The sequence below is a fragment of the Chrysemys picta genome, chromosome 1 (assembly GCF_011386835.1).
Source record: "Chrysemys picta bellii isolate R12L10 chromosome 1, ASM1138683v2, whole genome shotgun sequence".
NCBI lineage: Eukaryota > Metazoa > Chordata > Testudines > Emydidae > Chrysemys > Chrysemys picta.
In genome coordinates, this window is record NC_088791.1 from 194,134,882 (window position 1) to 194,161,136 (window position 26,255).

Sequence of the window (26,255 nt, forward strand, 5' to 3'; positions counted from 1 at the left end):
TGGGGGATGAAAATTTAGTTCATTGTTTATTTTACCCATGCCACTGGCTCATCTTTAACACTGAATATCACCAATGCTCCTTTTCCCAACAGCATCTGGTAAAAGACTGTTCCCACCTCAGAGGACAAGTTCTACACATGAATCTATCCCTCCATCCCTCCACCCATCCTTCCTTCCAACCATCTAGCATCAATCTGCATATCTACCTATCTGTTAGCCTTGAACAGCTGCCCAAGTGTGGCTGCTGCTGACTCCAACTAGCACCTCTGTGTGTGTTCTAGCGCAGAATTTCCCCCTGGATGTATATTGTATCTTTCCACCATAGCTTGTGACTTTACTTGAGCAGTTACAGAAAAACTTAACTCGGCTATGTTGTGAGAGGAATGCTAGAAAACAACAATGAAATACTCCCCTGCATAGGTCAGCGGTGTTTTTTAGTGAATTTCAGTGCTGCAAGTTACTCAGAAGCTAATTTAAAAATTCTTAACCATGTCCTGACAGTCTCCTTCTTCCACTTGTCATGTCACCTTGTCTCAAACTTGTTGATCACCTGCTTTTTGTGTCTTCCTCACCTTTATGTCTGTTTCGTGACAATGCTAAAGACAAATTTAAGAGAGAAACCGTATAGTGCACAATATGCACAATCACAAGAGCAATGAAAAATGAAATGATTAAAACTTGTCGTTTGGAAATTTGTGGGAATGCTGATTGTGTACAAGGCCCATTGCACTATCCCTTATTATTATTGTAACCCTTCTGCCCATCTAAGTTGGCAGCAACAAGGGCCGGGTTCAGGATCTAGGGGTTCTGTTTCAATAATGCAATGCAAAACCGGCTCGAGCCCCCACCCAGTGACCTGGGACAATTACATACCACCCCCTGGGTGCCTCTAAGAGGCAATACTTCCCCTCTGACAAGTACGGAGTCTGAGTGTGGCAGAAAATGTTTAATAACATGAGGTAAACGACATCAGCATTAAATTGGAAAAACACCACAAACAGGATTCATAACACAAACCATGAGCAAAAGACCCACCCCAGCAAATTGGGCTGTGTCCTTTCCCTTTGGTTCTTGAATCCAGCAACCCAAAAATCACCCAGAGTCCCCAAAGTCCAACACCCCCAAAGTCTCTTGGGTCCAGCAACCACCCAAAGTTCCAAAAGTCCAACAACCCCCAAAGTCTCTGTCCCTAGTCAGTGCAGCCCCAGAGTAAGAGGGGGGGCACGCAGGGTTTTAAGGGGCACCTTACGTGATCCAAGGCCGGCCGGCCCTCTCTCCTTGGGGTTCCACCGCAGCCTTCACCACGAGCCAGTCCACTCCTGCCGTCCCACGAACTGCTCTGCTCTATGAGCTGCTCCACTCCGCTCACCGACCTATGAGCCGCTCCAGCTGTCCCCGCAAACAGCTCCGCTCGCCATTCCTTGGGCCGCTCCAATCGTCCCCACAAGTCTCCGCGCTGCTCCTCTAGTCTTCCCGGCAAATTGCTCCGCCAGCTGCTTAGCAATATAGCTTCAGGCTCCCCCACTAGTTAACACAGCACTCAGTGATCTCAGCTATTAATAACCTTAGCTCTTTTGTGATTTCAGCTCTTGGTGATTTCAGCTCATAGTAGGGGAGCCCCAGTGCTAGTGCACCATTGGCCCAAAGTGAATTCAGCTCAGAAGCCTGTAACGAGACTCCTAATAGAATCAAAGTTAGCTCTGGCATTCAACAGTGGGGAGCAGAGTCCGTGCTCCAGTCTGTCCTCCACCTCACTAGCCATTCTGAACCCCCCAGCAGCCCTGTGTGCCCCACTCTGTCCTAACCTGGCTCTATAGGCAGGGTGCTGTGATGAATTCTGCTCTGGGGGAATTCTGCAGCGCCGGGCATAGAATTTTACATTTTCCCACAGAAAAAAAAATTTGCCTAAGAAGTGCTGCGGTTCCGTCGTTTTCCACCAGAGGACGCTGTGGCGCTAGACCAGCCGGCATGAACGCAGCTTGCTCTTCTGGCGCCACAGCGCCCTCTGGTGGTCAAAAGCGGAACTGCAGGACTTCTGAGGCAAAATGTTTTTTATCTTGGAAAATACAAAATTATGCGAGACAGATGAATTCTGCAAATCCTCAGATAGGAATAGGACATCCAAAGATCCGGAAAAGGACATATACTCTCAAGCACCTTATGGTCATGTTCAGTTTTTTCCAAACGCATGCAAATTAAGGACACCTGTACGTTACTCATTAGCATACTTACGCTCACCTGTTTGCTCCTAGAACTACTTTCCCGGGGGCATGTTTGTACATCCTAGTTGTTCTATCTGCCCCAAGGTTCACATTTTGGTGGAGAAACTTGACGCTGTACTTTTTTCAAGCCATTCTATAGAGTAGAGGTGAAAATGCTCCGATGCCCCTAAAACACGGAGCCGGAGCTTGTGGAAACTGGCGTCACTCCGCTGACACTGAGGAACTGGCCCAGACACTCTTATTCCCCTGCGTCTGAAAGGGCCATGTTTACAGGAGAAATTACATTTACATTTTCACACTCGTGTCAATTTTTTTATTTCTTTACTCAGAATGTACAGTGTTTGTCTCAGACATCAATCTCAGAAATCATGGGCTATAACAGGTGTCCCAGATCCACGGGATTAGTGCTGCAGTTCCCCCGGTTTTGGAACAGTCTCTAGGAAGAACCCCGTCGGTGACCAGATCCCCTCGGGGTCTTGCTCTTCCTCCAGCGTGAGCCACACGGCTTCACCATCTCCTTAAACTGAACCGCTGGGTTTTCAGCTCTCCTGCTTCACCCCACGAGCTCTGTTCAGTGAGTCCGACTGAGGCAGACCACTGATGGCGGCTCGTCCACACGTCAGGGATCCGTGCTCCTCGCCCAGCGTTTGCAGAGGCATTCACAAACCAGTAGGGTTTATTCATTGACTGGAACACGGCATAGGTAGTCTTTATGGCAGCAGAGAGAACTGAAGGTTAAAGCACAGTTCATTCTGGTTAGCTCAGAGCCCAGCCAAGCTGTAGTAACCCTTTGGTTCAAGCTCTGTTGGTCTCCCAGTCTGACTGCCCTTGTCAGAGTCCAGGTGAGATCCTCAGCCTCTTCCAGCAGCCAGCTCTTATCCCCCCCACCTCACACCTGTCCAGTCCTTTGATCACAGGTGGGCGATTGTTGTTCAGCAGGGAAGTCCATCTCCCTCTGAGGCATTGGGTGCTTGGTACCAATAGCTTGGTGATTGACTTGCTGTTGTTTTCTCAAATGCTCCATTGATATGGAGACTAAGGCCCAGACAGCTAGGAGACTCCTATACCTATGTCCCTAAGGTCCTGTCTACACTACAGACCTAGCTCCATATAACTATGTCACTCAAGGATATGAAAAATCCACGGCCTTAAGCGATGCAGTTACACCGACCTAACCCCCCATGTAGACAGCGCTATGTTGGTGGGAGAGCTTCACCCACTGACATAGCCCTCGCCTCTCAGGGAGATGGATTAACTACACCGATGGGAGAGCTCTCTCCCATCGGCTTAAGAGCGTCTTCATTAAAGCGCTATGGTGGGGCAGCTGCACCGGTGTAGCTCCGCCGATGCCTCATTTTAAGTGTAGACCTGCCCTTAGCCTGCCCTGGGCGCAAACAGTCCTTTCCCACCCCCACTGGGTAACAATACAGCACACAGGGGAAACTGAGACACACACAGGACTCAGACATATTACGAAATACTCCAAGTTCATCACAACAGGATGGGGATCAGTTGTTCTCCATGTCCACTGATGGTAGGACAAGAAGTCATTGGCTTAATCTGCAGCAAGGGAGAGATTTCGGTTAGATAGTAGGAAAAACTCTCTAACTCTCAAGGGGGTCAAGCTCTGGAACGGCTCCCAAGGGAGGTTGTGGAATCCCGTCACTGGAGGTTTTTAAGACCAGGCAGGACAATCACCTGTCAGGGCTGCTCTAGGTATACCTGGCCCTGCCTCAGTCTACAAGAGGACTGAACCAGATGACGTCTTGAGGACACTTTCAACCCTGCATTTCTATGATCTCCCACCTGCAACCAACCAATCCCCGCTGGGTAAGGAAGCCTCACCGAAACAAATATGCTTCATCCAAGAAGTAGCGGGTTGGAGCTTGGGGAGATGGAAGGTGGGAGCAGCTTCCAGAGCGGGAAGCCAGGCTGTCCATTCTGGGGTCAGCTTGGGAAGCAAAAGCAAAACCTTCCCATGAGCTGTTGATTGCTGGGGGGATGGGACCCGGGAAAAGACAGGTTCCAAGCCATGTAGGACTAATTCCAGCCTCCTGTACACTCCTGTGGTGCCTTTCTGCTGCTCTGCCGCTTTAAAAATAGGGTGAAAGCTACTAAACAGGCAGGATATTAAGCACAGGTGGCCCTGAAGTTTATAGGAGACATTTATGATAACAGCAAGTATCGGGGTAGCTGTGTTAGTCTGTATCCACAAAAACAATGAGGAGTCCAGGGGCACCTTAAAGACCAACATTTATTTGGGCATAAGCTTTTGTGGGTAAAAAACCCACTTCTTCAGATGCATGGAGTGAAAACTACAGCTACAGACATAAATATATATTGGCCCATGTAGAGAAGGGAGAAGCTTATGCCCAAATAAATCTGTTAGTCTTTAAGGTGCCACCAGACTCCTTGTTGTTTTTATGACGGGGACCGTTTCCTTCAGGAACTCTCATGGGCGATAGTACAGGGGGGTTGTTTTGCCCTCTCTCCTGTACAAAGTGCACATGAAGCTGCTGAGTGGGTGGGGGAGGAGGGGAAACAGGAGCTGTTGTGTTCAATATACCGAGGACACCCACTTCTACAGCTCCATCCCCCCCGACCTAGCTGGTGCTCTGGACTGGAGAAGCCAGTGTCTGTGCGAGCCTCGGAGCTGACGGAGGCTCAGTCTGGGGGGAGCAGCCTGACAGACTGGAAGATATGACGCGTCTGGTGGCTGAGGGAGTGCAGCCAGTCGAACTGGAGGCTGTAGGTGCAACTTTTAGATGCTAGGCTCTGGCTGCTGCCCACCCAGGAAGTGGCTGCGGCCAGGAGAGGTTATGTCCATCTGTGCCTGGTGGGTGAGAAACATGTGACCTTTCCTTTCGGATGTGGGACCTTGCTACCTCTGTCAGCAGTGGTGGAAGCTCTCTAAAAGCGGGTGGGCCACCGGCACTTGAACCATGGCCTCATCGCCGCATGCCGCCTCTTCCCCCTGAGGCTCCGCCCCTGCCCCGCCCCTTCTCCCCAAGGCCCCCCTCACGCCACACCTTCTCCCCAAGGCCCTGCCCTCATACCGCCCTTCGCCCAAGGCCCCGCCCCTGCACCGCTCCTTCTCTCCGAGGCCCCGCACTTGTACCACCCCTTATCCCCAACACCCTGCCCTCATGCTACCCCTTCTTCCCTAACCCCCGCCCACGCACCTCCCTTCCCCAAGGCCCCACTCCTGCACCACTGTGACGTTATCTGCTTAAAACATGACCATGTTGATCATTGTTTTTCCCTCTGTTATATAATTGTAACAAATCTTATACAATATGGGTCAAGTCAGGCGTTTATGGAAAAGGGATGGTTTGCTGAATATGATTATGCTATCTGTAGGCATGTATCATTTTTGTATCTGAAGTTATGAGTATTGGCGCTATACCTGTATTTCTAAGGTGTGTGTTTCTGGGTAGCTCCCACAAGGTATGTAGCCTGCACATCTTGCACGGACTAGTCAAGCAAGGAAAACTTAACTCACAATGGACCATGGGAGACGCCTCTTTACACTTAATGGACTTTCCTGTGATGGGATCTGGTATGACTAAGCAAAGCATGCGTGGACATGTGACTTACCCATTTGACCCCAAACACCATCTTGTTCCCTGTAATTGGTTTTCCTTCAATTGGCAGAAGCTATAAAAGGCCCTGGAAACATCTTTCCATTTTGTCTCTTTCTGCTCAAACCTCTGGACTCTTTTTTTGTCTCTTTCCTGCTCAAACCTGCTTGAATTGGATTCTCCTATAAGCTGGAGGTGGCTGCCGGCAGAGTCCCCGCCGTGAGAGGTGGTCACTTTGGGATACACGTCCCCCCTTGATCCACCTCGGCCTGCATTGTTAACCCGCCGAGCATGCAGCAAAGCCTGTCTTTTAGGCTGGGCAATGGGAGAGATGGGGCAGATGAAGCAAATGTGACCTGATGGTCACTGTCCCTATGGCTCTTAATGGGCCAGCTGTGGGAGTGGTGGAATACAGGCAGCTCAGCCCATGAAGGGTGGCTTTGTCTACGGAAATGTTCCCAGTTTTAACTCATGGGGGGCCTGGAATCCTAAGAGGGGAGCTAAAAAACAGAAATAAACACATCAACTGAGTACACACGGAAACTGCAGGGCGGATGCGGGGGGATAGCATGGGAAGCCCGCGGGGGATCATCCAGGTCGGCGCTGAGCTCTTTGTTTCAGGTGATTTGCTCTGCCAGCCAGTAAAAATCAGAACAACAGTAAAACCGGGAAACCCAGACCTCACTGAATAGGCAGTCACATATGAATTCCCAGACATTTTCAGGGATACAGAGTTTTGCCTGGACGTGGCGAAATACAAAGCTCGTGTTGCATGCCTTGACTGAGGCCCGGTGATTTCCTTAGGGTTCTGTCTGAAGAACATGCTTCGGAATTCAGAAATCCAGAGAAGAGCGGATGTGGGGAATGCACTAAATTAGCCGGGAGCCTCTCAGAAGAGTGTCTCAGTGCCGGGTGCTCAGAACAATTCAGAGCAGGGTTTTGTTGTTCTGACGTTACCGAGTTCCATAAAAAACCCTCGTCGGATCTGAAATCCCTTCTTTTGTTATCAAAAGAGAAGACGCCATCTTGTACGTAATGCAACCGTGTACCACCAGACACTGCCCTCTAGAGTTAAGCTGGTGTCAGTGTTTAGTGGGCAAAGGGGGTGTTTTTAAGCTGTTGAGTTACAAGTGATATTATCCCAGGTCAATATAGTTTAGAGCATAGAGAAGCAAAGCCTGGGAGGGTAACTCGTCATAACTGTTTCGGTACCAATTCAAGGAGGGGACGCCCCCACTGTTTTGAGTCACACGTTGTTCTTCTTGTACAAACACTTTTCTCATATTTGCCGTCTGACCAACTGGTTTGTACATTTATAACCTACAGTTTCTAATAACCACATTTACAGTTAGAGCAGAGATCCCCCAAACTGTGGGGCGCGCTCCCCTGGGGGGGCATGGAGGAACGTCCGGGGGGGCATGGTAGAGCCCGGGCCAGCCCCCCCGGGGGGTGTGGAGGGAGCACCACACAGACTACTCCCGCCCCCAGCTCTGCTCTGGTCCACCCCCAGCCGTGTCCCCGGCTCCCGGCCCCGCGCCTGGCCCTGGCCCTAGCCTCAGCAGGGCTCCGCACCCAGCTGAGGTCCCAGCTGCCGGCCCCCAACAAGGCCTGGTGGCTGCTCTGCCTTCTGGCCTTGCGCCAGCCCCCAGCCTCGGCAGCGGCTCCATTCCCGGCCAGGTGGTGAGGCCAGGAGCAAAGCTGCACTCCCACGCCCAGCCTCGACCCCTGGCCACAGCCGCACTCGCACCCCCAAACCCACCTCCAGCTGTGACCCCTGCCTAAGCCCCCATACACCCCCACTCCCGAGCCACAGCTCCGCTCACTGCCCAGCTCTGGGGGGGGGGGCAGGGGGGAGGCATGGACACAGACAAGGGGGAGCGACCCTCAAAAGTTTGGCGAATGCTGAATTAGAGACTTCTTTCAAATACTCCACGTAAGGCTGAAATCACCTGAATTCACATTTAGAGCTGTCTTTCACACGTAATATAAAGAAAACTAGTATACACGTTTAGAAGCAAAGTCGAAGCTGTAAAATTACATTCCAGGATCTGTGTAAGCAGATGGGGAGATCGTAGACGTTTTATAGTGAGAGAGGCGTCATCTTAGCCACACGCGTTAGACTGGCATTTGGTCGCTGCTTGTAGTCAGAGGTTTCCTAAAGAGTTTATTGAACTAGCTTAAATCTTCATTTCATAAAGCAATGAAGTAAAAGTGCTCACGTGGGGTATAGCTCTGGAGAGGAAAGACAGTGGCATTTATATGAATCCTAGGCAGAGAGCCTGGAAGCAAGCGAACTTAGGTTTCAAACGCTCTGATGCACAGAGATACTAGAAGGGTTCAGTTACGTGGCTTGTTTAAATATTTTATGAGTCTTCTGTCTCCCGCTTCCTCTTGGAGACTTTTCATTGGATTTTTTCTTTCTGGTTTTTCACTCTAATAAAAAAGTACAAATTATTTGACGAGACCGCATTTTACTCCTTATTTCTGGAAATAGGACACAGCTCAGAGCTCATATTATTTTAGCCCTATATATCCGCCCCCCCCCGAACAGCGTGAGTTACAGCCCCCACCAAATGTACCTCTATAGTGACCCCAATCTCTCACCTCCCACCTGGGGAGTAAAGTCAGCAGGGGGTCATTAGGAGGTACAAATACTCTCACCCAGTTGATCCCGGCTGAGTGCAGAGTCCTGCAGTTTGTGTGTGACTTCAGCATGTGCTGAGGGAAGGAGACGCAGCCAGGGTTCAGGTGAGCTGGGGCAGTTTAGATTAAAGCTAATCCAGGATCTTTCTAAATAGGAGATTTTTAAAGCAAATGGAAAGCTTTGGGCCAAATCTCCTGTCAGTCACCCTGGTGTAAATCTGGAATGATTCTGGATTTGCTCCTGTATCAGTGAGAGCAGAGTGAGGTTGGTCACTTAGAAGAGAACTATTTAATTCCATCAAAAGACAAAAAACAATGTGAAGGAACCACTGACTATTCAAAAAATCAGGGCTGTTCGGGTTAACCTCCTAGAATGTATAAGCAAGTGAATATCAAGCGGAAATAGAGAGGTGTACGGCTTGGAGAGACCATCACTGGACACTGTTTCTATGTCCAGTGTCCACACTTCAAAAAGGTTGTTGACAAATTGAAAAGGGTTCAGAAAAGAGCTACAAGAATGACTTTAAATCTGGAAAACGTGGCTTATAGCCAGAGACTGAAGAAGCTCAGTCTATTTAGCTTATCCGAGACAAGTTTAAGAGGTGACTTGATCAGAGTCTCTAAGTCCATAGATGGGAAGAGATTTCTGACTGCAGAAGGTTCTTTAATCTAGCAGACAAAGGCAAAATGAGATCCAATGGCTGGGAACTGAGACTAGACAAATTTAGGCTAGAAACAAGGTGCACATTCATAGAGCAAGGCGAACTAATATTTGGAACATCTTAGCTAGGGATAAAAACAACAAGGAGTCTGGTGGCACTTTAAAGACTAACAGATTTTTTCAGGTGTAAGCTTTCATGGGTGAAAAACCCACTGCTTCAGATGCATGGAGTGACATGGGTTTTTTACCGATGAAAGCTTATGCCCGAATAAATGTGTTAGTTTTTAAGGTGCCACTGGACTCCTCGTTGTTTTTGTGGATACAGACTAACACGGCTACCACTCTGATACTTAGCTAGGGATGTGGTTCGATCGCCATCACTTGAAGTCTTTAAATCAAGACTTGATGCCTTTCTCATTGATACGCTATAGCTCCAAGAGACGTTATGGGCTAGATGCAGAACTCACGTGGTGAAATGTTGTGGTCTGTGTTATTCAGGAGGTCAGAGTAGATGATCATAATGGTACCTTCTTGCCTTAAAATCTATGGCTCCATAATTATTTGATCACAATTTTTTCTCAGTTAACGAAATAATGAATATTTTTTTCTACAACCTTCGCTAAATATGGGCTGTAGCACCTTGTAATACTTTTTACCTTTCTCAAAATAGTCTCTGCATCTCTGTTGATTTGGACTTTTTATATCATAAAATTTCTTCTCTCCAAAGTCTGTTTTGAATACATGTTACTTGTCTTAAGAGCCTTTGGTGAGGAAACTTTTTTAAGGCTTTCTAAAAGTCCAAGAGCACTATATCCACTGCATCACCCTTATCCACATGTTTGTTGACCTCCTCAAAGAATTCTACTAGATTGGTGAGGGATGATTTCCCTTTACAAAAACCAGGTTGACTCTTCCCCATCAAATCTTGTTCATCTATATGTCTGGTAATTCTGTTCTTTACCATGATTTCTACCTATTCGCCTGGTTCTGAAGTTAGGCTCACTGGGCTGTAATTGCCAGGATGACCTCTGGAACCTTCTCTAAAAATCAGAATCACATTTGCTATCTGCCAGTCATCTGGTACAGAGGGTGATTTAAGTGATAGGTCACATACCACAGTTAGAAGTTCTGCAGTTTGATATTTGTGTTCCTTCAGAATTCCTGGGTGAATCCCATCTGGTCCTGGTTACTTATTACTGTTTAATTTATCAGTTTGTTCCAAAACCTTCTCTGCTGACACCTGGGACAGTTCCTCAGATTTGTCACCTAAAAAGAACAGCTCAGTTATCCCGGAAGCCAGTGGGGAGTCCTCCCCCTGACTTCAATGGGAGCGGGATCAGACTCATAGTCTCTTTGGCTATGTCTACGCAGCGAGCGGCAGTCAGTCTCACAGCTCGGATCAACAGACACAGGCTTGTGCTTCTCGGGGTACCGCGCTAAGAATAGCTGTGTAGATGTTGAGGCTCGGGCTCTGAAGCAGGTGGGCTGGAGCCCCAACTTGAGCTACAGCATCTACACAGCTTGTTTTAGTGAGGTGCCCCGAGTCTGTCGAGCCGAGCTCTGAGACTTGCTGCCGTGGGCAGACATTCCTGTGTAGATGTACCCTTGGTCATCGCTGAGATCAAAATAGCACTACTCATGCATGTTCCACGATGTACTACGTACATCCTGGCTGAATATCCAGAGTGTGCTTCTGAATGTACCGGTACATCTTCCTACATGCAGCTTAACATGCCAGGTATTTCTTGGCTGAAAGCATGTGCCGGGCGGCCAGATATACTCTGTACTTCACGGCAGAATGCACACTAAAAAATGTGCATCTCCTAGTGGCAAGGTACACCAGGTAGGATACTTGTAACCAAGTGGGGTTCGTTCCTTGTGACTTGTAATGACATTCTAAGAACTTTAAATGATTTCACAGAGAAAAATATAAGGGTTTGTTTGATTAGTGTTATGGCCACTGTAGCCTATAGGACTAACCTACTTGCTTGCATATATTTATCTTTTATTATAATTTAAGTATTTGGTTTATTGTAATAGGTTTATAGATTTATATTAAAGTAAATTTGGCTGTAATGCAAGAGACCTACAGGCCATATCCTCTATGTTAAGCTAAAGCAAAGTTAGCATCTCTACATTAAGACCTTTTACTCAGAAAGCAAAGTTGACCTATAGCTTGTTACCTAATTAGATGAGTACCCACGCCTATGTCTATGACCTTTTATTTAGACCAATAGACAATGGAGAATGGCATAGTGGGGTTTTCAATGTTGTACCCACAGACTTAACAAGTACACCACGAGAGACTGATGTGCGTACATACCTGTCATCAATATGCACATACATATTAGCCTATGGGGTAAGTGTACCCTAACATTTCTGTGGGTGAGGAATGAAATTTGGGCATAAGAGGAAGGATTTCCGGCATTTGTCCTATAAAAGAGGTGACCCACTTCAATAGAGTATCTCCATTCTCACTTTACTCCATTTCCATTCTCACTTTACTCTATTATCACTTACTTCCTCCACTCTATTCTGTCTATCTACGATGACTGCTACTAGTAGTAGGCTATACTTGTTCTTCTTAAACTTTAAGTTTCAAGGGAGCTAGGCTAAGCTGGGTTTCCCTAAGTTTTATTCTTAGTTTGTTTATTAGGTTTTGATTTAAGTTTAAGTTAGTCAAGTAAACCCTAGGCAGCTTTGATAGTTCTTAGCATTTTCTAAGCATTGCATCCCTCACTCAAGATTTGAGAAACCTGAACCGCAAGGCTGGTCATGTGTCTCTTACCACCAGGTTATCAAGAAAGGATGTGAGTATGTTAAACAAAGCATTCTTGCATATAATACTATATTACCATATGTATCTTTTGAATAGCAGTAATGCAATCATAACTTTGTAACTCTGGGTATTTTACTATTTACTTACTATTATTGATTTTAATTTAAAAAAGTCTTTAAGGCTATATCTGTCTCAGTGTGAGTTTCCTGTCATACCCCCGAGGGTCCTTTGTAAATTCTGTGGAGCCTGCTTCAGGACAAGAACTTTTATGTTCTGATCAAACAGATTGGCAAGCCTAAAATCCATACTATTAATATTAATAATTAATCATTAGTATTATTATTAATTAATTAAAATTAAAATAAATTAAAAATTAAATTGATAAATTAAATTCCCATATTATCCAAATTAATATTATCAATGCACCCTAAATCAGGCTACACAACACGACTGATGAACTCAACAAAAGGTCAGTCCGCTTCTTCCAGAGCTGAGACTGGCCCCTAGTATGTACTTAAATTACAGAGTCTGTTAATTTCATGTGTTATGTTTTATTGAAAGGAAAGACATTGATGTGAGACTTGCAAAAGATGCCACAACAAGACAACCTGTCAGGTTCCAACAGCACAGGCTCTGATCCATCAGTGTTCTTCCTGACGGGCATCCCGGGGCTGGAATCTCTGCACCTCTGGATCTCCACCCCCTTCTGCTCAATGTTCACCATGGCCCTTCTAGGAAACTGCACCCTCTTGTATGTTATCAAGACAGAGCCCTCCCTACACAAGCCCATGTTCTATTTCCTCGCCATGCTGGCCGTCATCGACCTGGTTTTATCCACCACCACCGTGCCGAAAATACTGAGCATCTTCTGGTTTAATTCCAGGGAGATCAGCTTTAACACCTGCCTGGTGCAGATGTTTTTCCTTCACTCGTTCTTCATCATGCAGACTGCTGTGCTGCTGGCCATGGCCTTTGACAGGTACGTGGCCATCTGCAACCCCCTGCGGTACGTCACCATCCTGACCAACTCAGTGATAGCAAAGATCGGGCTGGCAGCTTTGGCCCGGGCTGTTCTGCTAATGGTCCCCCTGCCCTTCCTCCTCAAGAGGCTGCCCTACTGCCGGTCACACATCATCTCCCATTGCTACTGTGAGCACATGGCCGTGGTCAATCTGGCCTGTGCCAACACCAGGTTCAATAACATCTATGGGATCATTGTTGCTTTCTTCATTGTGGGGCTGGATCTGATATTCATCTTCCTATCGTATGTCAAGCTCCTAAGGGCTGTCTTAAGCCTGGCATTGAAGGATGAGCAGCTCAAGGCTTTGGGCACCTGTGGCTCCCACCTTTGCGCCATCTTAGTGGCCTACACACCAGTAGTCCTCTCCTCAATAATTCACAGGTTCGGGCGCCATGTTGCCCCACACGTACACATCCTGCTGGCCAATCTCTACCTCCTCTTTCCTCCCATGATGAACCCCATCGTGTACGGTGTGAAAACCAAACAGATTCGTGACCGGGTGCGTCTCCTGTTCCGAGGGAAAAGCTTCTAGGCTGACCAGGAGGGGGCTGCTGAGTGACCAGGAAGCAGAAGATGCAGGAGCGGTTTTCTGAGTAACTTAGACAGCATGTTAGTGGGGGCTTTGTGTACGCTGGGATGGGAACTCCACCTCCAACTCACAGGGAGCAATACACCATCCCCTACACGAGCTGAGCGCTGCTGACCAGAAGGTGATCTTGGCCATGACCTTGTCCTGTAACGCTGCTAATAAAGATGAGTGTGAAGGATCCTTGCACCTTCTCTTGCTGTGCTAGAACATCTCGGCTTTATTACTTATACACCCAGCCACAGCCACGGACATGCATGCTGCAGGCACAAATGCAGTTGTGGTGTCCAAACATTTGAGAGCCGATCCCAAGTTGTTTAACACTACCACACAGCAGCACAGTGCACCGGGTCGAGAAATGGGGACAAGAAAGGGTGTATCTGCCTCAAAGAGCACTTCAAAACTCCCCAAATCCTCACCAGAGTGATCTCAGGCACAAAGTATTCAACGTTCACTTTCGGATACTGACAATAAATAAATGAAACAGAGTATTGTCTCCGTGTGTGTGTGTGGGGGGGTCAATAAAATACTCTGGAAAAAGTCTTGCTCTACTCTGCTATCACCTCTGTTCCTGTTACCTAACATGCTGGACAGTATATAGATACATATCTATCATAAATATAGAGGAAAGAGTAGCATAAAATCCCGCCTTGGCAGCTGTGCTGAATCGCCCTACCTGTAAGGGGTTAAGTAGTTCAAATAACCGAGTTGGCACCTGACCAGAAGGATCAATAAGGAAAGAAGATACTTTCAAATCTGAGGGGGGAAGGTTTTGTTTGTGCTCTCTCTTTGTTGTCTCCTCTCTGGACTGAGAGAGAATCCAAGTAGGTAGGACATCTCCTGAAAATATACCTGAAATTTGCCATCTATAATCACAGAAATTGTAAGTAGGGCAAGGGAATGCATTAGGTTATCTTTTGTTTTAGCTTGTGAATTTTCCTATGCTACAGAGGTAGCTTTAGTCCTGTTTTTGTAACTGTGAACCTGAGCCAGAGGGGAATCCTCTGTGTTTTAAATCTTTTTATTTACCCTGTAAAGTTACCTTCCATCCTGATTTTGTAAGTGTGATTCTTTTATTTTTTTTCCTTATAAATAAAGTTCTTCTTTTAAGAACCTGATTGATTTTCAGTGTCCTGAAGACAAAGGGTCTGGTCTGTACTCACATTGATAAGGCAATTGGTTGGTATATTATTCTCAAGCCTCCCCAGGAAAGGGGGTGAAGGGAGCTTGGGGGGCTATTTTGGGGGGGATAAGGATTCCAAGTGAAACAAATGAATGACATAAGTTTGAAAAAGAACTAGATGAGTTCATGGAGGACAGGTCCATCAGTGACTATTAGCCAAGATGGGCAGGAATGGTGTCCCTAACCTCTGTTTGCCAGAAGCTGGGAATGGGTGACAGGGGATGGATCACTTGATGATTACCTGTTCTGTGCATTCCCTCTGAAGCAGCTGGCATTGGCCACTGTCAGAAGACAGAATACGGGGCTAGATGGACCATTGGTCTGACCCAGTATGGTTGTTCTTATGTTCTTAAAAGTGATGTCGCTGAAACTGGCCTATACCATAATCCTGTTCATTCACTTATGCTAAGTATCCCATAACACCTTGCATTTGCTTATCAATTCATTTGGCACAAGCAGATAGAAAACTTGTCAAAATCAAGATACACTCATTAATATGTCTTAGTACAAGCCAGGGAAGGACCTTCTCAGATCAATAATAGCAGATGAAATTTGTAACGGGGGTAGCACACCGTCAGTGTAAGGTGAATGCAGTATCACTGCATGGGACAGCTCTTGGGAGACGGGTATCGTATTATACCTTGTTCCCGTGCCCTATTAATAAACCTGCCTGACATTGGTTATTTGGGCTCTAGAGTATATTTCATAACAAAATAATGAACCAAAGTGTGGTCAAACGATACAATTTATCAACAATTCCAGATAATTTGAATCACCACCCATAGATATTGCTGCAGAGATCCTATGGCCCATTTTCCTTGGAAAACTTCTGATTTCTGGCACCCTGTGGGGTAGCCTAAGGAGGAAAGGTCCCTTGGCCTCCATGACATAGCTCCGCCATGACTCCCCACTCCTGCCTGAGGCCCTTTCCCCATAGTGCCAGGGGGCATGGGCAGAGTTTGGAGGACTATGGGGGGCGCTCCCTTGAAACAGCATATGTTACTAGTGGGGGGGGGGGCGTACCATTTAAAGGTTCAGCCGCCCCCCTGAACAGCTCGAGTCACAGCCCCCACCCTGGGCAGGCCCTGTCCCAGCTACTAGACACCCGGCACCGCCATGTACACCTGGGAAGGGGACAGCGATGAGGAGACTTGTGCCGGGCACTGGCCGCCAGCCCCCCTGCTGGTGGGGCGGTGTCTGGCAATGACCCCCGCCCAGGCCAGAGGAGCCCAGTGTCTCTGGTGGGTGGCAGAGGGCAAAGCGGAGCTGCCGGGGGTGGGCGAGGAGAAGGGGCTGGCTCCGAGAAGAGGTGGTTCCCAGGTGGCTGGAGGGTTCATGGCTGTTCCTCCTCCGAGCCGCCGCACCCCATGATCCGTGGCTGTTGGGCCCCATGGAGTATCGGCCCTGCTGCCCCCCAGGGACTGGGGCTGGGCGGTGCCACTCTGTTTCCACCTGGACAATGCCGTGATCTGGACCAACATAGGTAACAGCCAGGCCTGGCACGAGTGTATCCCTCTGCCCAGCACTGGTGGCCCCTGCGTCGTTCCCGGGCGGGGGGTGCCTGTGAGGTGCACCAGGTTACTGGGAGGTGCCTGCGGCAGGGCTGCCGGGTGATGACAGGGTTACTGCCGGGTGTCCGGTTTTGACCGGCATGTCCGGTCGGAAAGGGGAAGCTGTCAGCGACCGGACCGCACCGCTGCAGCAACCCGCCTCCGCCACCAGGGGGGGCGGGAAGAGCAGCAGCTGCGGGTGGAGCCTGGAGAGACCGGGCTGCTCCCAGCACAAAGTAGGTACCGGCGCTGGCCAGGGTGTGGAGGGGGTAACCTGTCTGACCCCCCCCCCCCACCCGCTGTGCCCCAGTCTCGCCCCCACCCAGCCCCTCGCTCCGGGGACTGACCCTGCCATGTCCCACTGTGTCCGTTTGGACAGTCATCCCTGCAGGCGGCAGGTGAGTCCCGGGGGATGGGGACTGAACGATGCGGGCGTACGCATGGGGGGGGCCAGGACTCAGAGGAAGAGGTGGGGAGGGGTGGGGCCTCGGGGAAAGGGGTAGAGTAGAGGTGTTCGGCTCTCAGGGATGAGAAAGTTGCCAACCCCAGGTGATGAGCTCAAGGCACACAGCGGGCAGCTGAGGCGCAGGGTGTTGGCGAGGAAGGAATGCACAGCAAGTGGCGACTGTAGATTAACCCAGGTCTTTCCTCCTGGGTGGCTGTACATATCACCATCTACATGAAAAAAGTGTGGGCCAAACCCTCAGCAGAGTGCATGCACATGTAGGCCATATTGTACTCAGCCACAAAAAGTGTGCAAATCCCCTCAACCGATGTGTGCACCAGGGGATTTACATACCTAAACTGGGCAGGTTCAAAAGTGCACACACAGTGTGTCACTGCCCAGCCTCAGACCCTGGGGGGCAGCAGGATTGATACTCCAGGGGGCCCAACAGCCACGGATCCTGGGGTGCGGCGGCTGTGAGCAGGAACAGCCATGAAACCCTCCAGCCACCTGCCGGAGATGCTGGGCTCCTCTGGCCTGGGCGGGGGCCATCGCCAGACACTACTCCACCAGCACGGGGGCTGGGGCCGGCTCCAGGCACAGGACTCCTCATCGCTGTCCCCTTCCCTGTTGTACATGGTGGTTCCGGGAGCCTTGTGGCTGGGAGGGGCCTGCCCAGGGTGGGGCTGTGACTCGAACTGTTCAGGGAGGCGACTGAACCTTTAAATTGTGCCCCCCCCACTAGCAATGTATTCTGTTTGGGGGGGAGTGCCCCCATAGTCCTCCAAACTCCGCCCATGCCCCCCTGGCACTATGGGGAAAGGGCCTCAGGCAGGAGCTATGTCGTTGAGGCCGAGGGACCATTTCTCTTTATGCTACCCCACAGGGTGCCGGAAATCAGAAGCTTTCCAGGAAATTGGCCATAGGATCTCTGCAGCGATATCTATGGGTGGTGATTCAAACTATCTGGAATTGTTGATAAATTGTATCGTTTGACCACACTTTGGTTCATTATTTTGTTATGAAATATACTCAAGATCCCAAATAACCAATGTCAGGCAGGTTGATTAATATGGCGCGGGAACAAGGTACAATACGATACCAGTCTCCAAAGAACCGTGCCCTGCAGCGATACTGCATTCACCTTACACTGACGGTGCGCTCCCCCATTACAAATTTCAGCTGCTATTATTTATATGATTTTACAAGTGACACATTTCTTTACACGTCACTAAAATCCAACCCATCAGTTTGTTCCAGTTCCCTACCTTGTTGTTCTGTTCCTTCCTTAGCTTTGTTTTAGATATTAGCATTCAAGGTACTGATCTGGGAAGGTCCTTCCCTGGGTTGTACTAAGACATAGAAACGAATGTATCTTGATTTTGACAAGTTTTCTATCTGCTTGTGCCAAACGATTTGTTAAGCAAATGCAAGGTGTTATGGGATTCTTAGCATCAGTGAATGAACAGGATTATGGTATAGGCCAGTTTCAGCGATATCCCTGTTAAGAACCTAAGAACATGAGAACAGCCATACTTCCTCAGACCAATGTTTCATCCAGTCCAGTATCCTGTCTTCAGACAGTAATCAAGGCCAGCTGCTTTAGAGGGAATGAACATAACAGATAATCATAGAATCATAAGACTGGAAGGGACCGCTTTTGTGGCAGGACTAAGTATTATCTATCCCATTCTTGATAGTTGTTTTTCTAACCTGCTCTTAAAAATATCCAATGATGCAGTTTCCATAACCTCCCTAGGCAATTTATTCCAGTGCTTAACCACCCTGACAGTCAAAACAAACCCATTTTTTTCAATCTTCCCTCATAGGTCATGTTTTCTAGACCTTTAATCATTTTTAAAAAGCAACAAAGAGTCCTGTGGCACCTTATAGACTAACAGGTGTATTGGAGCATAAGCTTTCGTGGGTGAATACCCACTTTGTCAGACGCACTAACACGGCTACCCCTCTGATACTTAATCATTTTTGTCACTCTTCTCTGGACTCTCTCCAATTTGGCGACACATCCTTCCTGGAATGTGTCACTCAGAACTGGACACAATACTCCAGTTGAGGCCTAATCAGTGCAGAGTAGAATGGAAGAATTTCTTCTTGTGTCCTGCTTACAACACTCCTGCTAATACATCCCAGAATGATGTTTGTTTTGGTTTTTTGCAACAGCGTTACACTGTTGACTCATATTTAGTTTGTGGTCCATGACCAAATCCCTTTCCACAGTACTCCTTCCTAGGCAGTCATTTCCCATTTTGTATCTGTGCAACTGATTGTTACTTTCTGAGTGAAGTACTTTGCATTTGTCCTTATTGAACTTCATCCTATTTATTTCAGAGCATTTCTTCAGTTTGTCCAGATCATTTTGAAATTTAATCCTATCCTCCAAAGTACTTGCAACCTCTCCCAGCTTGGTATCATCCGCAAACTTATAAGTGTACTCTCTATGCCATTATCTAAGTCATTGATGAAGATATTGAAAAGAACCGTACGCAGAACTGATCCCTGTGGGACCCCTCTCATTATGCCCTACCAGCATGATTATGAACCACTGATAACTACTCTTTGGGAATGGTTTTCCCACCAGTTTTACACCTGCCTTATAGTAGCTCCATCTAGGTTGCATTTCCCTAGTTTGTTTATGAGAAGGTCATGCAAGACAGTATCAAAACCTTTACTAAAATCAAGATATACCACATCTACCGCTTCCCCCCTATCCACAAGGCTTGTTACCCTGTCAAAGAAAGCTATCAGGCTGGTTTGACACAATTTGTTCTTGACAAATCCATGCTGACTGTTATTTATCACCTTATTATCTTCTAGGTGTTTGCAAATTGATTGCTTGATTATTTGCTCCATTATCTTTCCGGAAGTTAAGCTGACTGGTCTGTAATTTCCTGGGTTGTCCTTATTCTCCTTTTGATAGATTGGCACTAGATTTGCCCTTTTCCAGTCTTCTGGAATCTCTCCCGTCTTCCATGACTTTTCAGAGAGGATTGCTAATGGCTCAGATATCTCCTCAGTCAGCTCTTTGAGTATTCTAGAATGCATTTCATCAGGCCCTGGTGATTTGAAGACATCTAATTTGTCCAAGTAAGTTTTAACTTGTTCTTTCCCTATTTTAGCCTCTTCTGATCCTACCTCATTTTCACTGGCATTCACTATTTTAGACATCCAATCACTACCAACCTTCTCGGTGAAAACCGAAACAAAGAAGTCATTGAGCATCTCTGCCATTTCCACATTTTCTGTTATTATTTTCCCCCCCTCATTGAGTAATGGGCCTACCCTGTCCTTGCTCTTCCTCTTGCTTCTAAGTATTTGTAGAATGTTTTCTTGTTACCCTTTATGTCTCTAGCTAGTTTGATCTCGTTTTGTGCCTTGGCCTTTCTAATTTTGTCCCTACATACTTGTGTTATTTGCTTATATTCATCCTTTGTAATTTGACCGAGTTTCCACTTTTTGTAGGACTCTTTTTTGAGTTTTAGATCATTGAAGATCTTCTGGTTAAGCCAGGGTGGTCTCTTGCCATACTTCCTATCTTTCCTATGCAGTAGGATAGTTTGCTCTTGTGCCCTTAATAGTGTCTCTTTGAAAAACTGCCAACTGTCTTCAATTGTTTTTCCCCTTAGACTTTCTTCCCATGGGATCTTACCTACCAACTCCCTGAGTTTGCTAAAATCTGCCTTCTTGAAATCCATTGTCTTTATTGTGCTGTTCTCCCTCCTACCATTCCTTGGAATCATGAACTCTATCATTTCATGACCACTTTCACCCAAGCTGCCTTCCACTTTCAAATTCTCAACCAGTTCCTCCCTATTTGTCAAAATCAAATCTAGAACAATCTCTCCCCAGTATCTGTCTCCACCTTCTGAAATAAAAAAATTGGCTCCAATACATTCCAAGAACTCATTGGATAATCTGTGCCCTGCTGTGTTATTTTCCCAACAGATGTCTGGGTAGTTGACGTCCCCCATCACCACCAAGTCCTGTGCTTTGGATGATTTTGTTAGTTGTTTAAAAAAAGCCTCAGCCACCTCTTCTTCTTCGTTAGCTGGTCTGTAGTAGACCCCGACCATGATATCACTTTTTTTGTAGCCCTTTTATCCTTACCCAGAGACTTTCAGCAAGTCTGTCTCCTATTTCCATCTCAACCTCGGTCCAAGTGTATACATTTTTAATATATAAGGCAACAACTCCTCCTTTTTTCCCTGCCTGTCCTTCCTGAGGAAGTTATACCCTTCTATAACAATATTCCAGTCATGCATTTTATCCCACCAAGTCTCCGTGATGCCAACTATGTCATAGTTGTGTTTATTTACTAGCATTTCAAGTTCTTCCTGCTTATTCTCCATACTTCTTGCATTAGCATACAGACATCTAAGATACTGATTTGCTTCCCCACCCCCTGTTCTGTCTTGTCTCTCCTTTATCCTTGCTATAACAGCCTATGCTCCCCCAAATTCCAAACCTTCTTCCGGGTCTCCATGTTCTTGACTTATCTGTGGGCTTTGGCCACCTGCCCCCTTCAAACCTAGTTTCAAGTCCTCCTCGCTAGGTTAGCCATCATCAAGTGATCCATCCCGTCGCCCATTCCCAGCTTCTGGCAAACAGAGGCTAGGGACACCATCCCTCCCCAACATAGCTAATAGCCATTGATGGACCTATCCTCCATGACTATATCTAGTTCTTTTTTTAACTTAGCTAGTTCTTTTGCTACGGAATTTGTGGTTAATGTTATTGGTAGTTAATGCGTACTACTAGTATAGATAATACATATTATGCAGATAATACATATTATGAATGTGATATATATCTATATGCTATCCAGCATATATTAGACAACAGGAACAAAGGTGATAGCAAAGTAGAGCAAGACTTTTTCCACGAGTATTTTATTAACACACACACACACAATACTCTGTTTCATTTATTTATTGACAGTATCAGAAAGTGAACTTTAAATACTTTGTGCCTGAGATCACTCTGGTAAGGATTTGGGGAGTTTCGAAGTGCTCTTTGAGGCAGATACACCTTTCCTCCCTCCCACCCCTCGACCTGGTGCATTCTGCTGCTGTGTAGTAGGGTTAAACCACTGGGGACAAACTCTCAAATGTTCAAACACCACAACTAAGGCCAGGTTTAAAAAAAACAAAGGTTGGCACCAGCAGCTTCCATGGTGGCACATTTGAGACAAAAGAGCCCAGCACTGAGCACTTATTCTGGTGCCTAAATGGCCCCTGGTGTGTTGCTACATCTCAGAAGTGACTGAACTTCTGGGGCAGATACAGGATTGGTTCCTGCAGCATGCACAACCGTGGCTGTAGCTGGGTGTATCAATAATAAAGGCCAGATGTTCCAGCGAAGCAAGAGAACGTGCAAGGAGCCTTCACACTCCTACACACTCCACACACAGGGTCAAGTGATGACAAGGTCATGGCCAAGATCACCTTCTGGCCAGCAGCCCTAAGCTTGTGTAGGGGACGGTGTATAGCTTGCTGTGCGTTGGAGGTGGAGTTCCCATCCCAGCGTACACAAAGCCCCCACTAACATGCTGTCTACGTTACTCAGAAAACCTCTCCTGCATCCTCTGCTTCCTGATCACTCAGCAGCTTCCTCCTGGTCAGCCTAGAAGCTTTTCCCTCGAAACAGGAGAAGCACCCGGTCACGAATCTGTTTGGTTTTCACACCACACACAATGAGGTTCATCATGGGAGGAAAGAGGAGGTAGAAATTGGCTAGCAGGATATGTACATGCGGGGGGACTGAGTGGCTGAACCCGGAATTATTGAAGAGAACCACTGGTGTGTAGACCACTAAGATGGCGCAAAGGTGGGAAACAGGTGCCGAAAGCCTTGAAATAAACACATCAACTGAGTACATACAAAGACTGCAGGGCGGATGCGGGGGGATAGCATGGGAAGGCCGCGGTGAGCACACTGTGGGTAGGTGACCTGGAGGAAAAAGAGGCCATTTCTGCAGGGGATTATCCAGGTCGGCACTGACCTCTTTGTTTCAGGTGATTTGCTCTGCCAGCCAGTAAAAATCAGAACAACAGTAGAACCAGGAAACCCAGACCTCACTGAATTCGCAGTCACTTATGAATTCCCAGATATATTCGGAGACACAGGATTTTTGCCTGAACGTGGCGAAATACAAAGCACGTGTTGCATGCCTTGACTGGGGCCCGGTGATTTCCTTAGGGTTATTTTTGAAGAACATGCTTCGGAATTCAGAAATCCACAGAAGAGCAGATGTGGGGAATGCACTAAATTAGCCAGGAGCCTCTCAGAAGAGTGTCTCAGTGCCGGGCGCTCAGAACAATTCAGAGCAGCGTTTTGTTGTTCTGACGTTACCGAGTTCCATAAAAAACGCCTTGTCGGGTCTGAAATCCCTTCTTTTGTTTTCAAAAGAGAAGATGCCATTTTGTACATAATTGAACCGTGTCCCACCAGACACTGCCCTCTAGAGTTAAGCTGGTGTCAGTGTTTAGTGGGCCAAGGGGGTGTTTTTAAGCTGTTGAAATACAAGTGATTTTATCCCAGGTCAGTATAGTTTAGAGCATAGAGAAGCAAAGCCTGGGAGGGTAACTCGTCATAACTGTTTTGGTACCAATTCAAGGAGGGGACGCCCCCACTATTTTGAGTCACACGTTGTTCTTCTTGTACAAACACTTTTCTCATATTTGCCGTCTGACCAACTGGTTTGTACATTTATAACCCACAGTTTCTAATTGTTTACAGTTTACAGTTAGAGCAGAGATTCCCCAAACTGTGGGGCATGCTCCCCTGGGGGGGCATGGAGGAACGTCCGGGGGGGCATAGTAGGGCCCGGGCCCACCCCCACAGGGTGGGTGGGTAGGGAGCACGACCCAGCCTATTCCCAACCCCAGCTCTTCTCCGGTCCTGCCCCCAGCCATGTCCCCGGCTCCCGGCCCTGCACCGGGCCCCATCCCTAGCCTCGCAGGGCTCCGCACCCGGCTGAGGTCCCAGCTGCCGGTCCCCACCAAGGCCTGGTGGCTGCTCTACTCCTGGCCCTGTGCCAGCCCCAAGCCTCGGCCGCTGGCCATGGCTCAATTCCCAGCCTGGTGGCGAGGCCAGGAGCGGAGCTGCAACTGTCCACATGCCAGCTGCTGGTCCCCATCACAGCCCAGCTGCAGCTCTGCTCCCACCCCCAGCCTTGTCCCCTGGCCACGGTCACACTCCCAGCCCCAAACCCACCCCCAGCTGCTGACTCAGCCTCAGCCCCCATACACCCCTGTTCGCGTTACCCCCCTCACCCCCGAGCCACAGCCCCGTTCCCAGCCCAGCTCTGGAGGGGGGGCGTGAGGACAGGGATAAGGGGGAGTGCGCGACCCTCAAAAGTTTGGGGACCCCTGATTTAGCGACTTCTTTCAAATATTCTTCGTAAGGCAGAAATCACCTGAATTCACATTTATTGCTGTCTTTCACACATAATATAAAGAAAACTAGTATACACGTTTAGAAGCAAAGTCGAAGCTGTAAAATTACATTCCAGGATCTGTGTAAGCAGATGGGGAGATCGTAGACGTTTTATAGTGAGAGAGGTGTCATCTTAGCCACACGCGTTGGATGGGCATTCAGTCACTGCTTGTAGTCAGAAGTTTCCTAAAGAGTTTATTGAACTAGCTTAAATCTTCATTTCATAAAGCAAGCAAGTAAAAGTGCTCACGTGGGGTATAGCCCTGGAGAGGAGAGACAGTGGCATTTATATGAATCCTAGGCAGAGAGCCTGGAAGCAAGCGAACTTAGATTTCTAACGCTCTGATGCACAGAGATACTAGAAGGGTTCGGTTACGTGACTTGTTTAAATATTTTATGAATTTTCTCTCTCCCACTTCCTCTGGAAATTTTTTGTTTGATTTTTCCCTCTAATATAAAATACAAATTATTTACGACCGCATTTTACGCTTCATTTCTGGAAATAGAACACAGCTCAGATCTCATATTATTTTAGCACTGTACACCCGGCCCCCCTGAACAGGTCGAGTCCAGCCCCCACCAAACATACCTCTATAGAGACCCAAGTCTCTCACCTCCCACCTGGGGAGTAAAGTCAGCAGGGGGTCATTAGGAGGTATAAATACTCTCACCCAGTTGATCCCGGCTGAGTGCAGAGTCCTGCAGTTTGTGTGTGACTTCAGCATGTGCTGAGGGAAGGAGACGCAGCCAGGGTTCAGGTGAGCTGGGGCAGTTTAGATGAAAGCTAATCAAGGATCTTTCTAAATAGGAGATTTTTAAAGTAAATGTAAAGCTTGGGGCGAAATCTGCTGTCAGTTACACTTGTGTAAACCTGGAATGATTCTGGATTTACACCCGTATTAGTGAGAGCAGAGTGAGGCTGGTCATTTAGAAGAGAACTATTTAATTCCATCAAAAGACAAAAAAATGATGTGAAGAAAGCACTGAGTATTCCAAAAATCAGGGGTGTTCGGGTTACACACAGAGCCATAATTCTCTCCCCTGGTGCAATTGCATTGTGAGAGATTCTCTATTGTGTAACTCTGTTCTCATGGGAGATTTCAGTCTGGGGGACATATGTTTTGGCAGAGAGGCAAGTAATGATTAGGACAGGGCAGTCCTATAAAACGATCTCAATCGCTTGCTAAACTGGGCTCACTTGAGCAACGTGCAGTTGATTACAACTAAATGCGAGGTCCTACATCGAGGAACCAAGGCCGTAGATCATACTTACAGGATGGGGGGCTCTGTTTTAGAAAGCACTGACTCAAAAGAGAACTCAGAGTGATGATGTGTAACCAGCTGTACATGAGGTCCCACTGCAGTGTGGTGATGGAGACAACAAGTGACCTCCTTGAATGTACAAGCAGGGGAATAGGGAGTGGAAATAGAGAGGTGTGAAGCTTGGAGAGAACATCATTGGGCACTGTTTCTAGGTCTGGTGTCCACACTTCAAAAAGGTTGTTAACAGATTGAAAAGGGTTCAGAGCAGGTGATCAGAATGGTCCCTTCTTGCCTTAAAATCTATGACTCCATAATTATTTGATCACAATTTTTTCTCAGTTCGTGAAATAATTAATAATTTTTTCTACAACCTTACGTCAGTATGGCTTGTAGCAGCTTGTAATAATTTTCCCTTTGTGAAAATAGTCTCTGCATCTCTATTCATTTGGACTTTTTATATCATAACATTTCTTCTCTTCAAAGTCTGTTTTGAATACATGTGACTTTTCTTAAGAGGCTTTGGTGAGGAACCTTGTCAAAGGCTTTCTGAAAGCTCAAATACACTATAGCCACTGGATCACCCTTGTCCAGATGTCTGTTGACCTCAACGAATTCTACTAGATTGGTGAGAGATGATTCTGTTCTTTAATATCATTTCAACCTATTTGCCTGGCTCTGAAGTTAAGCTCACTAGGCTGTAATTGCCGGATCACCTCTGGAACCTTCTTTAAAAATCGGCATCACATTTGCTATTTGTCAGTCATCTGGTACAAAGGCTGATTTAAGTGATAGGTCACATACCCGGGTTAGTAGTTCTGCAATTAGATATTTGAGTTCCTTTAGAATTCCTGGGTGAATCCCATCTGG

The 26,255-nt window shown here is 47.3% G+C and overlaps 1 protein-coding gene across 1 annotated transcript; it reads left to right on the top strand.

Annotated features, from left to right (window-relative positions):
- Positions 1-12,475: 12,475 nt before the first annotated feature.
- Positions 12,476-13,495, top strand: LOC101941669 (olfactory receptor 52K1-like). Its single transcript, XM_005315407.2, has one exon. The coding sequence runs from the start codon at positions 12,477-12,479 to the stop codon at positions 13,437-13,439; it is 963 nt and encodes a 320-aa protein (XP_005315464.2). The 5' UTR covers position 12,476; the 3' UTR covers positions 13,440-13,495.
- Positions 13,496-26,255: the final 12,760 nt, after the last annotated feature.

What these genes read in the sequence shown, in the direction of transcription:
- LOC101941669 (XM_005315407.2), top strand. Translation starts at nt 12,477, where the DNA reads ATGCCACAACAAGACAACCTGTCAGGTTCCAACAGCACAGGCTCTGAT.